The 15,720-nt window shown below is 46.1% G+C and overlaps 1 protein-coding gene across 1 annotated transcript; it reads right to left on the reverse strand.

The window, feature by feature from the left end:
• Positions 1 to 890: 890 nt before the first annotated feature.
• LOC310679721 (flavin-containing monooxygenase 5-like) lies at positions 891 to 15,442 on the reverse strand. The gene is made up of 9 exons (XM_083445338.1): positions 15,070 to 15,442; positions 12,946 to 13,083; positions 10,423 to 10,611; positions 7,577 to 7,739; positions 6,640 to 6,782; positions 5,857 to 6,056; positions 4,244 to 4,599; positions 3,417 to 3,489; positions 891 to 1,579 (listed from the first exon to the last, which is right to left on the reverse strand). The coding sequence occupies exons 2-9, from the start codon at positions 13,075 to 13,077 to the stop codon at positions 1,225 to 1,227; spliced, it is 1,611 nt and encodes a 536-aa protein (XP_083301464.1). The 5' UTR covers positions 13,078 to 13,083; positions 15,070 to 15,442; the 3' UTR covers positions 891 to 1,224.
• Between the last annotated feature and the right edge of the window lie 278 nt (positions 15,443 to 15,720).

Here is a 15,720-nt window from a genome sequence, read left to right on the forward strand (position 1 = left end):
GGTAGCTTTTTATTATCTTCCGTCGTAACAGGGTTTGCTTTCCTTAGGAACTTTTCAATGTGAGAGTCCTCAGATTAGGGTGCTGAACACACTGAGAGGGCCAGGCTGAGAGGGAAAATGGCGAAAAAATGTTATTTATTAGGAGAGAGTGACTTTTGCAGCTGTTGTGGAAGTTGAAAAATAATGAAGCACAGGACAGAGTGAGGGAGAAATTTCTGGAACCACAATGGGATATCAGCTCCACCCAAGGCATGATGGATAACAGCAACAACTGGTGGAAGAAAGACATAACATCTTAGAAGGACAGGAAGAAACACCATGGACAGAATAACTGCCACACACGGGAAGAACAAGGATATCGTTTGAGAGCCTCACTTGTAGTTGTATAAATCTTTTAATGTGTCAACACGAATAGAAGTTATTAATATTGCAGTTGTTGTATAAGGGATTATTATTATGACCATAATGTAATTGAAATTAATAAGATTTTGGAATGCAGAAATAAAGAAAATCATCAAACCATCAATTCTAGCATGCTGCGGGGGGGGGGGGTCACCTTATCTAAATTACCGTATTTTTCGCTCTATAAGACGCACCAGACCACCAGACGCACCTAGTTTTTGGAAGAGGAAACAAGAAAAAAAATATTCTGAATCTCAGAAGCCAGAACAGCAAGAGGGATCACTGCGCAGTGAAAGCAGCAATCTCTCTTGCTGTTCTGGCTTCTGGGATAGCTGTGCAGCCTGCATTCGTTCCATAAGACACACACACATTTCCTCTTATTTTTTAGGAGGAAAAAAGTGAGTCTTACAGAGCAAAAAATACGGTATATAATTTTGGTATTTGAATGATTGGCATTAGTAAATGGGTATTGTTATAATGAGGCTATGATTGGACTGTAATTGAAAACTAATAAAAATTATTATTAAAAAAAAAGAACAAAAGCAGAAAAGAAGTGCAAGTATTATCCTGAATATGCCTGTGAGGACAGAATCCCCTTGGTTGTGTGAATGTTAACAAGCAGACTAGTGTAAGGGAGAAGACGGGGGGGGGGGAATTCTGGGGAATTCATTGCACGATCTGCTCTCTGCTGAACAAGCTAGAGTTAACGTGTAACAGATTCTGCTCTCTTTAAAGCCACACCTGTTCTTCCCAGCATCCTAGATGTCTGCCAGCTACAAGGGTGTGCAGGTACAAGGAAACGGGTTCCCCTCTGGCTGTAATCTACAGGTAAGCTACTAGGATGGCAAAGATGGCAAAACAGCCAAGCACTTTGATGAAGAAACACGGCGTCGAAGGCAGACTGGTGCCCACGCAGCTCTGCAGGCCTCGGGTCTTGGTGGCCTTGACGATCCTCTCCTTCTGGGTCAGGATGGCGTTTCTGGCCCCCTCCCACTTCCCAGGCCCGGTCAGACGGAACTGCGCTGGAGAGCAGGGACCAAAGAACACCTCCCAGGCCAGCTTTGGGTCCGTCAGGATGAGACGTGGCAGGTTGGGCTTCACTCCCGACAAGGAGGCCAGTTCGTCCATGTGATCAACGTACTGCACCTGCAGCATGGTGTGCTGGCTTGGCACATACCTAAGGAGAGAGGGGGGAATTGGCAGGCATTAGTTAGAACCCAAGGAGACCTTGGGGACGCAGGTGGCGCTGTGGGTTAAACCACAGAGCCTAGGACTTGCCGATCAGAAGGTTGGTGGTTCGAATCCCTGTGATGGGGTGAGCTCCCGTTGCTTGGTCCCAGCTCCTGCCAACCTAGCAGTTTGAAAGCACGTCAAAGTGCAAGTAGATAAATAGGTACCGCTCCGGCGGGAAGGTAAACGGCGTTTCCATGCGCTGCTCTGGTTCGCCAGAAGCAGCTTAGTCATGCTGGCCACATGACCCGGAAGCTGTATGCCGGCTCCCTTGGCCAATAAAGCGAGATGAGCGCCGCAACCCCAGAGTCGGTCACAACTGGACCTAATGGTCAGGGGTCCCTTTACCCTTTACCTTTAAGGAGACCTTAAACCAGCGGTTCTCAACCTGTGGGTCCCCAGATGTTGTTGGACTACAACTCCCATCATCCCCGAGCTCTGGCCTTGCTAGCTAGGGGTGATGGGAGTTGTGGTTCAACAACATCTGGGGACCCACAGGTTGAGGAAGGCTGCCTTAAACCATGGGTAGGCAAACTAAGGCCCAGAGGCCAGATCCGGCCCAATCACCTTCTAAATCCAGCCTGCGGATGGTCTGGGATTCAGCGTGTTTTTACATGAGTAGAATGTGCGCTTTTATTTAAAATGAATCTCTGGGTTCTTTGTGGGGCATAGGAATTTGTTCATCCCCCCAGCCAAATAAAAATATAGTCTGGCCCCTGAAAAGGACAGTGGTCTGGCCCCCTGCTGAAAAGGTTTGCTGACCCCTGCCTTAAACGCAGCTCCAGCTTGGTCTCCCTACAGCCACCCCCTCTCCCCTTTGCCAAGTTTGGCGCATTTGGCTGCTTTTAATCCCAGGGAGCAAGACTCATAATTTCCAGTGGCAACACACTCCCTACTTCCGCGAGAGGCTTTAGGACAGAACTGCAGGGTTCCCTTTCCTGTGGATGGGAGAGCATTGGAGACTTAACATCCCTTGTGAATATTTGCTTTGTTTACAAATATCCAGGCTGGGCAGAGGCTGCACATCTTAGCAGGCAACAAAGTTGGTACCGTATTTTTCACTCTATAAGACGCACCAGACCATAAGACGCACCTAGTTTTGGGAGGAGGAAAACAAGAAAAAAAATATTCTGAATCTCAGAAGCCAGAACAGCAAGAGGGATCTCTGCGCAGTGAAAGCAGCAATCCCTCTTGCTGTTCTGGCTTCTGTGATAGCTGCACAGCCTGCATTCGCTCCATAAGACGCACACACATTTTCCCTTACTTTTTAAGGAGGGAAAAAGTGAGTCTTATAGAGCAAAAAATACGGTAATTCTGCATCAGGTCACCAAAGAGCAACTGTGGACTGGAAGGATGCTTCAGCCTCAGTCAACTCACTGCTCTTTCTGCTTCTCTGACTCCTAGTTTAAAGGGGAAACTAGCCCCAAACTGTTCCTCTGCCCCACATCCTATTGCTCAAGGGTTACTAGTCTTCCCAAATTGGTGGTCAAAGGTCACACACTTGCCACCCTATTCAAACACTGGGGGAATCCTGCAGGGGGAAAAGCTTGTACACTGGCACAAATATTGCTTTTCTGCCACATTTTATCAATGTGCATGTACCAGCAATGTAGAGGTGAAAAACGGCATGAACTAATGGGAAGCTCTGGCAAACGACACATTTGAAGAACACTCTACAAAGCTAGAAATGAGACGCAAGCTTCCAAGACCATGAAATTTAAGATGCCAAAGTCCTGAGAGAAATTAGCATCCCTCACTGTAAGTATGGAAAGACTGCAACCTACCGTTTCTCATTATACTTGACCTTCTCAGTAATGTCAGCCATCATTTCATCCTCTGAAGGCAACTTGAGCAGGCCTGAAAAATAACACACAGATATGTACCAGTTATAGGGACGCGGGTGGCGCTGTGGGTAAAAGCCTCAGCGCCTAGGGCTTGCCGATCGTAAGGTCGGCGGTTCGAATCCCCGTGGCGGGGTGCGCTCCCGTTGTTCGGTCCCAGCGCCTGCCAACCTAGCAGTTCGAAAGCACTCCCGGGTGCAAGTAGATAAATAGGGACCGCTTACTAGCAGGAAGGTAAACGGCGTTTCCGTGTGCGGCTCTGGCTCGCCAGAGCAGCGATGTCACGCTGGCCACGTGACCCGGAAGTGTCTCCGGACAGTGCTGGCCCCCGGCCTCTAGAGTGAGATGGGCGCACAACCCTAGAGTCTGTCAAGACTGGCCCGTACGGGCAAGGGTACCTTTACCTTTACCTATGTACCAGTTAAGCATTTCAAATAAAGGATCAGCTGGCCAATTGTTTTGCAGTTCTCTTTCTCCTGACCAAGAATGCAAAAAGCTGCTCATTTCTTCCTGTCCTCTCAGGTAAAACTCTGGTTCAAGCCCTGGTCTCCTTGCCTACTGCAACCTCTCTCATAACTCAGTCCTCTCCCAGACACAGCTATACAAGCGCATGGTTCGATTAGAAGCCACCTTTTCACACCCATGAGAATCCACCCATAATTCTTTGTTGTTCCAGGATCAGGGAGTTCATTATACAGAACAGAGCCCAAGCTGGAGACCTTAGCAGAGCAGTAGCTTGGGAATCCCCAGTGTATTCCTCTCTTCCTTACCCTTGAAGATTCTCGTGGCCCAGCGAGCCTGGAGTTCAGCTATTGGCATGATGGCTCCCAAAGGTTGGAGGAGGCCAATGATTGCCAGTGTGGGCTTTTCCAGCTGTGGTGGGAAGACAAACTTATAGAGCGGGATCCAATTGCCCCTTGTCTTGATGACTCCCTCCTCAACGAAGGCAAATGAGTAGTTGTATCCTGTGGCAAAGATCACCACATCAATGTCTTCCTCTCTGCTGCCATCTTCAAATATCACTCCTCTCTCAGTGAACTCCTTCACGTTGGGTTTCATGAGCACCCTGCCAGAAATTATGGCGTTCGGAAGGTCGTCAGCTGCGATGGGATACCTACTGAGGAACCTATGGAGCAAAGAAGGAAAGAGACCTTGAAGTGCTGCAACCTCTGGGTTGTGGCCAGCATGATTAAGCCGCTTCTGGCGAACCAGAGCAGCGCATGGAAGCGCCATTTACCTTCCTGCCAGCGCGGTACCTATTTATCTACTTGCACTGTGATGTGCTTTCGAACTGCTAGGTTGGCAGGAGCTGGGACCGAGCAACGGGAGCTCACCCCGTCGCGGGGATTCAAACCGCCGACCTTCTGATCGGCAAGCCCTAGGCTCTGTGGTTTAACCCACAGCGCCACCCATGTCCGTTGGAAGCTATAGCGGTAAAGAAAGAGAATCTGATACAAGGGTGGACAACTTAAAGAAATTTATTAAACCAAGAGGAAGGAGAGTATCCATTAAAATAATTTAAGGACTTATCAGGAAAATTAACAACATGGATACAGTATAATCATTTGAATGAAGTATTTAAGAAAGATAGGATACAAGGGTTTGGGGAACAAATATCCCAACTGAACTGAGATCTGTTGGAAAGTAATGTAAAAGTCCTGTCTAAAATGTATAAAATATTATCGGGATGGGAGACAAAGGATGAGCAAGTAAAATCCTCAATGATACACTGGACAATAGTTATTGGTTATAATATAGATATGGAAGCATGGGAATGATCGTGGAATATGGATATAATATTTACAGCATGTTATGGTCTAAGAGAAAATTATATGAAAATGTTATATCGATGGTACCTAACACCGAATAAATGGCAAAAATGTATAAATCAATATCAAATAAGTGTTGGAAGTGTAAAGAGAAAGAAGGTTCTTTTTTACCATATGTGGTGGTCTTGTAGTAAGGTTAAAGCTTAACTGGGAAATGATATATAATGAATTGAAAAAGATGTTTAAAATAATGTTTGTTAAAAAAAAAAAAAACCAGAAGCTTTCCTTTTGGGAATTATAGGCATAGAACTACCCAAACTGTGTCGAAATTGATTCATTTATGCAACTACAGTGGCAAAAATGTTACTTGCCCAAAAATGGAAAGAAGAAGATGTCCCAGCAAAAGAAGAATGGATATAAAAACTTATGGAATATGCAGAAATGGTGAAACTTACTGGAAAAATAAGAAATCAAGTTAACCAACTTTTAATAAAAGAATGCAAATGGTTCCTTGAATATTCACAAGAAAAAGAAGAAATGCTAAAAACAGCAAAGAAAGGCAGAATTCCCCACCCTTCACAATTCTCCGAGATTAAAAAAGACTCCTGCCTTACCTGTGCTGGGGTTTTATACCATAGTTCTCATGATTAAACCTCGTGTTCAGCTTCTTCTCGCCCCACAGGTTCACCAGAGTGCAAGGAAGCATATTGCGAAGGAGGTTTTTGAAGCGTGTAAAATGAACCACGTCTAAGGGGTACCCATCATCGGAGACACGATTCACCACCCAGGTGCCAGTTCTGGTGCTCAGAAAGATCTATCCGGAGGGGACAGGAGCAGGTTAAGGAAGAAAAACCCACCACAGATGCCTGCTGAGAGCCAAGTGTAATGGAATCACATGTCCACATGTTCAGGCATAACCGACACATATAATAGAATGTGCTGGCAGTGTCCTTGTAGGGGTTTGATAAACTATCCTTTGATACACTGCAAGTGAGGAATACCATTTTGGAATATTATCCTACAGCGGTAACTCCAGTATATATTCCCCTGTGGGTGAAAAAGCAACTGAGGGTTGGTAGGGGTCCCAAGAACTAAACAATCCCACCCTCTGTGGGGCCACTGCTCAACCTTCACCTATGAATTGCTTTGTGTTTTGTTTTTAAATTGCATATTTAGGGAAAAGATTCTGAGGAATCAAGTGCCATTGAGTTAAGTGAGACTTCCTTACAAGTAAACACTTGCAGAATTAAGCATGTTAAGTGTCACTAGCAGAGCTCACCTCTTCTCTTGGTTTCAGTGGCACTACAGGGCCCAAAGCTTGAGAAAGGTGCCCCAGAAAGGTGTTTAGGAGAATAAAAGGCAAATGATTTATTTGTTTTTTCTTAAGTGAGCAGCACCTGCTTAGTGACATGGCTGAGGTCCACGGAGATGTCTGCTCCAGAATTTCCCAAGCCTATCACGAGGATTCGCTGGTCCCGGAATTTTTCAGGATGCTTATATTCTCGGCTGTGCATAATTTTCCCCTTAAACTTCTCAACACCTGTGAAAAGGAGAAATAAGCCATTTTGCATGATGCTGAGCAAGGTGTATCCTTGTTGCTCCCACTGTCAGGGGGAAGCCTCAAATTTAAACATCCGTACAGGTTTCACAGAGTTATCTATGCCCCTAGCAAGGATTGTCAAGTCTGACATCGCCCCTGGGAGGAAATGCTCTTCCTCCAAGCAGAGATAACAACAACAACAACAACAACAACAACAACAACAACAACAACAACAACAACAACAACAACAACAACAACATATGTGGCCTAGGACCCACGTACCTACCGGACCAGCTCTCCTGGTATGCCCCGCGGAGGACCTTAAAGTCTACAAATGACAACACCTTGAAGGTCCCAAGTCGTAAGGTGGTTAGGTTGGTCTCAACTAGAGTGAGGGCCTTTTCAGTACTGGCTCCGACTTGGTGGAACGCTCTGTCACAAGAGACTAGGGCCCTGCGGGACTTGACATCTTTCCGTAGGGCCTGCAAGACAGAGCTGTTCCGCCTGGCCTTTGGTTTGGACTCAGCCTTATGTTTCCCTCCCCTTATGGTTTTGATCTATGGGCCACTATTAAAATGAGGCAGCATTTTAAATTATATTTTAACCTGTATTCCCACACATAGTGCCTTAAATATTTGAGGTTGTCGATGTTACTATGTTATAAATATTCTAAGACACCCAAATACCCTAAAAAGAATAGCGGGGGGAAGCATACTCCTTCCACGGGGATTCTGCTTTCGTTCGGGTTCCCCAGAATTCTCAAGCAGTTGACCACATCAGAAAATCCCACCTACCAGGAAACAAATCCAGTGGAAAATAAGGATCTATGTGGTGTCCAGTGCAGACCAGGACAGCATCAAAGATGGCAGATTCCTGCTTCCCATATATTTCACTTACAACCTCCCATTGGCCAGTAATGGGGAAATCTGGACGTTTCTTTATGCTGCAGACACAGGCCTTGAAAGACAAGGTAAATGGTTTTTATGCTTGGCTTTATATGCACATTTCACAGCAATGAAGCACATGGATTAAAATATGCTCACAAAGGCCAGTGAGTGGGGTTGCAAAGTGGAACATTTATATTGCACCCTCAGATTGGGGGGTCACTGGGATGACGTTCCTTTGAATCATTTTGGGAACTGCTCATACAATGAATATTTAGACGCAGGGCCGGATTTAGGTTTGATGAGGCCCTAAACTACTGAAGGTAATGGGGCCCTTTATATGTCCAGCTGTCCTTTGTCAACAACAAATTGTCGCTGTTTTTTTGTGTTGAATATATGCTATATGGTAATTTATAGACCTAATAGGTATCTAAAGCCATTTGCACATGCAGAATGTAGGCACCCTATATATAGAAATGAGCAAACCGGTGATATTTTAGGGAGCAGGCTAGCAGACGGGGCACATTACTTACAGCATAGGAGCCTACACAACACAAAACACTGTTGCTGTATGTCAGTTTTATTTTATTTGTTTTTTATCTAATATTTTGGAAATGTACATCCGGGTTGTTTTTTTCCTTTAAATTATTTGGGGGCCCCAAGAGAGTGGAGTCGTATGCTATAGCTTGTTTAGCTCATACATATATCTGTCACTGTCACTGAGCCCGGCCTTGGCTGGGGAGGGCGGGGTATAAATAAAATATTATTATTATTATTATTATTATTATTATTATTATTATTATTATTAGACATAAAGGCCACTCCCCGCCACTGCCACCCCTCAATGAGGTGTTATAAACCTGTTCTTGGATAAGACCAGATCAGGTTCTAGGTGGGAGCTTACATGGCTAAATCGTGCTCCTCCGCACAGAAAACAAGAACAGCCATTGTGCAAGTTTCCAAGGTGCGGGAGCCTTATAAAAACTGTATCACTTGAGACAAGATTAAACGTCCACATAAAATCATGTGAGGCCTCGTCCACAATCTCAAGTGGTACGACCCGTACTAGAGGGAGCTTACAAAGCACAACTGTAGTTGCTGCACACATTCAAAAGGCCGCGGTGCAATACTTGGCACTCCCAGGAAGGGCGGGAAAATGCTCCCGCCTGAAGCGAGGGAGCGCTGCTTAGCAGTCAGAGCTGACGAGAAGGCAGAACTGGATGGGCCAATGATATATCATACATAAATGTAAAGGTAAAGGGACCCCTGACCGTTAGGTCCAGTCACGGATGACTCTGGGGTTGCGGCGCTCATCTCGCTTTATTGGCCGAGGGAGCCGGCATACAGCTTCCGGGTCATGTAGCCAGCATGACTAAGCTGCTTCTGGCGAACCAGAGCAGTGCACGGAAACGCCGTTTACCTTCCCGCTGGAGCGGTACCTATTTATCTACTTGCACTGTGTGCTTTTGAACTGCTAGGTTGGCAGGAACTGGGACTGAGCGACGGGAGCTCACCCCGTCGCAGGGATTCGAACCGCTGACCTTCTGATCAGCAAGTCCTAGGCTCTGTGGTTTAACCCACAGCACCACCCATGTCCCATATTATACATAATGAAATCATAAAACGTATATCATAAAATATCATGGCATGAAATATCAAGTTCATACCTCAAACAAATCTGGGAGGTTGTGGTGGTTTGTCAAAATATCCCCCACCCCAACCACTCCAAAAGTGCTTTTGGTTTATTATATCAGAGGCTGTCTTTTTTGAGCCTGTAACTTTGTGCCTCTTTAGAGTATAAAATTTGTGGGGTTTGTGTTTTTTTACAAATTTCCCTTGAAACATGTTGAAAGTTGCCTTTGTGGCTTTTTATTTGTTTGTTTGTTTATATCTTGCCTTTTCCCCAAGGCAGCTCGTAACATGAAAACAGTTTAAAAACACACAAAGGATACACACTCACCAACAATTAAATAAAAAACCTTATTAAAAGCATCATTTAAATTTAAAACCATTTAAAGGAAAGGAAGTGGGAAGCAGGGGCAGGAGAATCTGTTTCTGTTTTCCATTCCCAGCTGTTTTCCACCATCCCTACTGTGATCATGCTTGGTGCTGCCTTGGTAGCCATAAAACGGGCAGGCAACCTAAGGCCTGGGGGCTGGATGCGTCCCAATCACCTTCTTAGTCCGGCCCATGGATGGTCCAGGAATCAGCATGTAGAGTAGAATGTTTCCTTTATTTAAAATGCATCTCTGGGTTATTTGTGGGGCCTGCCTGGTGTTTTTACACGAGTACAGTGGTGCCTCGCAAGACGAAATTAATCCGTTCTGCGAGTCTCTTCGTCTTGCGGTTTTTTCGTCTTGCAGAGCACGGCTATTAGCGGCTTAGCGGCTTAGCGGCTATTAACAGCTTAGCGGCTTTAAGAAAAAGGAAACAAACTCGCAAGAACTCGCAAGACATTTTGTCTTGCGAAGCAAGCCCATAGGGAATTTCGTCTTGTGGAACGACTAAAAAAACGGAAAACTCTTTCGTCTAGTGAGTCTTTCGTCTTGCGAGGCATTCGTCTTGCGGGGCACCACTGTAGAATGTGTCCTTTTATTAAAAATTCATCTCTGGGTTATTTGTGGGGCATAGCAATTCGTTCATATTTTTTTCCAAATATAGTCCGGCCCACCACATGGTCTGATGGACGGTGGACTGGCCCACGACTGGAAAAGGTTGCTGACCCCTGCCATAGAATGAGGGGCCAGGCTTCTTACCTTGAAACGTATGTGCCTGAGCAAGTCAAAGTGTTCTGCATACATCCTGAAGTACTCCATCACTTTGCTGTGGTGCATGTAGTTTGGGTACTCAGCAGGGATGGGGAAATCACTGTAGCTCATCATCTCCTTTGAGGTATTGATGGTTAGAGATTTATAAATGCTGGCCTGGCCCCCAATATCGTGCTCCTGAAGGAAATTGCAGAATTAAGAACAGGGCTTCTAAAGCTGAGCATAGATCATGGTTTTTTTTCAGGTACTTAGTACCTGAAGGCACAGTCTGACCCCCTCCTTCTGTAATCCGCATAGAACTCTAGCCCGATGGTTGCCATTAATTTGACTCTGAATTGATTTTTAAATGAACTGATTTTAGAATGTATTTCAATTAATTGATTGTGATTTTATGTAAACTGTGTTATTTTTACTGTTGTTAGCCGCTCTGAGCCCGGCTTTGGCTGGGGAGGGAGGGATATAAATAAAATTATTATTATTATTATTATTATTATTATTATTATTATTATTATTACCATGGCTCCAGGCTATGGTTTCTGATCTAGCACATTTTGCCAGGTTTCCATAGTGCTTCAAAAACCATTTTTGACCAGAGACCCATAGTGAAACTTAAAGAATGAAAGTAGCTCATTTTCAAGGCCCTGGGAAAACGTGCAGCTTTTCTTAAACTAGGAGCTTAGCAATGTGTATATCATTGTTCTATACCTTACTGGCTTCATCAAAACAAATATTCAGAATCTGCAAACTATTATCCTGTGATTCACACTTTGAGAAACTTCCGTTTCAAAATGCAAAGTATTTTTAGCATTGACTGTCTGAATCTTTCAGCCATTTTGATTTTGGCCTGCTCTAAATCTGAAATATCATTTGCAATCACAACCTCTTCCCAAGAATAGCCAGTCAGATATCTCACCTGTGATTTGTCCCCGGCTAAACGAAAATTCCTTTCCACCACCCATGGCTTACTGCTGCTACTGACGGATGATGGGGTCTCACAGTGGGGTAGTGTGGGGGGTGCGGGGGGGGGCCGGCCGCACCGGGCGCAACATCTAGGGGGGGGCACTCGCACTCGCAGCTCTCTGCTCCTACCTGGCTCACTCACTCTCTCTCACTGCAGTGCTGGCTGTGCGAATCCGATCCAAGCCGCCGGGTCACCGCCCACTGTGGAGGGGAGGGTGCCAAGTGTGCGGTGTGGTGCGGAGAGAGAGAGAGGGACTATCTGGGGGAGGGACAGTGCAGCGGGGGGATGCAAATTACTTGCCTTGCCCCGGGTGCTGACAACCCACGCTACGCCACTGGGTGCTCGGGAATGCGAAGGTTTTTATAGCAGCTTCCAATGATTAGCAATCCCTCCCCCCATCCAAATACAACTTTGAACTCCCAGCCTCTTTTTCTTCCTCCACATATAGTGGTACCTTGGGTTACAGACGCTTCAGGTTACAGCCGCTTCAGGTTACAGACTCCGCTAACCCAGAAATAGTACCTCGGGTTAAGAACTTTGCTTCAGGATGAGAACAGAAATTGTGCTCCGGCGGCATGGCAGCAGCGGGAGGCCCCATTAGCTAAAGTGGTACCTCAGGTTAAGAACAGTTTCAGGTTAAGAATGGACCTCCAGAATGAATTAAGTTCTTAACCCGAGGTACCACTGTATTCTTTAAGCAGATACAGGAGGGCAAAGCAGAAACAAAGCACCATTCTCTTTGCTGGATGCTCATCCTGTCGCAAGGGGCACTATTCCCTTGTAAACAGAGCCGTCATTCCCATAGGGCTTACTAGTTCGTTGCGCCAGGGCGCCAGCCTCTCAGGGGCGCCCCAGCGAGTGGGGGAGTTGCGTGGCTTTGCCGGCAGCCTCCCCTTTCCCTGCACGCCCGCCAGCTGCGCCTCGCCAACCATATGGCTGGCGAGCGTGCAGCTTCCTTCCCAAGCCTCCCTACCTACCTCACCCCACACCCCCAGTCTTCCCTCCATGAGGCAGCATCTCCCTCCCTCACCCCACACCCCCAGTCTTCTCTCCATGAAGGCAGCATCTCTCTCCCTCAAGAGCCAGTGTGGTGTAGTGGTTAAGAACGGTGGACTCGTAATCTGGGGAACCGGGTTCGCTTCCCCGCTCCTCCACATGCAGCTGCTGGGTGACCTTAGGCTAGTCACACTTCTTTGTGAGGTGAGTGGGGCTGAGAGACTTCAAAGAAGTGTGACTAGCCTAAGGTCACCCAGCAAACACCCAGTGTTTGTTGTGGGGAAGGAAGGGGAAGGAGAATGTTAGCAGCTTTGAGACTCCTTCGGGTAGTGATAAAGCGGGATATCAAATCCAATCTCCTCTTCTTCTTCTTCCTTGACCCACACCCCCAGTCTTTCCTCAGTGAAAGTAGCATTTATTAGTATCCGGGAGGAGGCAGCGGCAGCAGCTAAAATGAACATTTGGGGGCGCTGGGCAGATTTTGCACCCCGGCGCCGCCTATGCTAAAGACGGCCCTGCTTGTAAATAAACAACAAAGCCAGACTTTGACATACCTGGAACCTCCACAGCCCACCAATGTCGTCACTTCTTTCAAAACATGTTGGCTGGAGACCTTCATCCAAGCAGCATTTAATAGCAGTCAGGCCACTGGCCCCGGCTCCGATGACAGCAACCCTTTTTGCCATGCCAGCCTGCCACAACGACAACAATAATACTAATAATATTATTATTATTACAGTGGTGCCTTGCAAGATGAAATTAATTCGTTCCGCGAGTTTTTTCGTAGAGCGAGTTTTTTTGTCTTGCGAAGCACCACGGCGGGGAGGGGTGGGGAGAAGCAGGGCAGCTGCTGCAGCTGGTACCTTGGACTCACCCGCGCCTTGTGGCCACCGCGCGACGCGGCTGCTGGAGGGCGGCGGGGCTCAGGAGCGCGACTCCGGCTGCAACTCTGGCTGCTGGCGGCAACAGCTCCTGAGGGGAGCGCGCGAGGGCGGTGGGCAGCGGCGCGAGGCAGCCGGAAGGTCGGCCATCAGCTCGAAGGTCGGAGGGAGCCGGAGGAGCCGTCAGCAGGAAGGTGGGAGGGAGCCGGAGGAGCGGGGAAGCGAGCGTGCGTGCGTGCAGTGACCGTCGCCATGACAGGAGAGGCAGGGCTGTTTTGTCTAGCGAAGCAAGCCCATAGGGAAACCCGTCTTGCGAAGCACCTCAGAAAACGAAAAACCCTTTCGTCTAGCGAGTTTTTCGTCTTCCGAGGCATTCATCTTGCGGGGTACCACTGTATTTGTACCCCGCCTCAGCCATTCTGGGTGGCTTCCAGCAAATATAAAAACATAATGAAACATCACACAGTGAACAGCTTTCCTATACAGGGCTTGATACAAGGAGGCAGCAGGCCGTTGGTTTTCTCCAGTTAATTCTACAAATGATTGACCCCCAAAAGGGTCTCCAGCACCGCCTCCCCTGTTAAAGCCAATTGAGGAGACAATGGGCGGAAAGGGTATTCAGTTCACTGAGAGGGGCTTCAATCAAGACACCGGGTGAATAAGATCACAAAGCCTGCGTGCCAAACATCGGGGGGAAGCAGATACTTATACATATCGTGAAAATACCTGAGCTCATGGCTGATCTCTATATGGTAACCCAGCTTGGCGAAAAAGCCTCAACAACTCTGGGCAAAACTTTTCTTTTTGCCAAAAAAAAAAAAAAAGCTCAGCAATGTTCACTTTTTGAAATATGGCAACCCGAGGTTTCGGTACGTCTATACTTTCCAGACCCTAAAGATCACATTTACTGTATTTTCCTAAGAAAATCCTTATGACCACTGCTCCTTGTGCATTTTTCTAATCTATGGGTTGTGCTGAAGAAGATTTCAGCAAAACAATCAGATTATCCGGGATCACTGTCCTGCGCTGTTATTCGCTTACTACTTTGGCACCATGAACGCCTAAAAAGTTTTATTGCTTAGCCCACAGGATAGCATCAATTACTTTTTCAACTATAGACTTATTATACTTCTACGGACTTTCAAAAATTGACAGACGTGTGTTCATTTGATTTCAAATATATTAGAGAATTTACAAGTGTACACATTTTGTTTTTTGTTGTACTAAATTATGTATATTATGCAATAAGAATTGCAGTGCTATCTAGTATACTGGTCAACATGTTGCTTGCATTGTTTGTTGTGTTAAGTTTGCAACACAGGGGTTTGTTGTTCTGCACTTTTTGAAATATGGCAACCCGAGGTTTCAGTATGTATGCCTATGCAACCAGTCACTTTCTGTAATCAATAAAGTTGTGGCCTAATTTCTGCCAAAAACCAAAACCAAAATTTGAGTCAAGTGTGAATTTATTTGGGGGGGAAGTTTCTGGGTCTGAACACGCAAAAAAGCTGTGCCAGAGGCACTCAAGAAAGCTTTGCCCACCCTGACTTTCTCCATATCTCATAATGTAACCAAGGGAAACTATATTGAACTGCTGCTTAGCCTCTTTATTTTAAACAATCACCTGATGAACAGGTAGGGGGGACCTTGTAGAGTCTGATCCTACGAGGGATTCTTTCTGATGGAGACAACACAGCAGTCCTTACAGATGATGACTGAGATAGTCTTGGTGTAGGCGGCAGCTGTGTGAATCTGTGTGGGCATTAATAAACAGAGATGCCATCTATCTCTACTTACGTGTCTGCTTTTGAGAACCTCTTTTTTCTCTCTTCCACAGCTCTTCACAGAAGTTTCTCTTAGAAGTTGTATGCGAAGAAGGAACCCCTCGGAGGACTTCTCTGTTCCTGACTTCCACCAATTGTAGGAGGCAGTGTTCTAGGTGGGTTACAGTGGGGCTGTATTGATGTCTTATAAAACCACCTGACAATCAGGCCAGCCTACTTTATCAGGATTAATGACCCCTCCGCCACCACCTCCCGCTCCTCAATTTAGTCCAGGACATTTTTATGATGGGCATCCCTGTGCTCTTTATTATCCCGATGGCAGACCACTAAATCACCCAAAGGTTAAATAATCAGAGCACATTGCTTAACAAGGTTAGATAATATCTGCTTGTATATGCTCCAGCAATTTCTAGTCATCAGTTACATCAGATAAGAGGCAGATAATTTCTTCATTTGATAACAATTTGTGGCTCTTCTGAAGATGGACTGTTTACATCTCCAAAAGCTTAGATTATCCCTTAAAGTCAGATATCTGCTTGTATACTTTCCATTAACCTGCAGTGATCAATTATGTCTGATAAGCATTCCTACCATTAGCCAAATGAGGCAACAGATTTTGTATATCCTTAAGCACAGCTGAACAGGAAGCAGATCTGACCTATGG

Source organism: Podarcis tiliguerta, assembly GCF_965153285.1.
Source record: "Podarcis tiliguerta genome assembly, chromosome: 6".
Classification (NCBI taxonomy): Eukaryota; Metazoa; Chordata; class Lepidosauria; order Squamata; family Lacertidae; genus Podarcis; species Podarcis tiliguerta.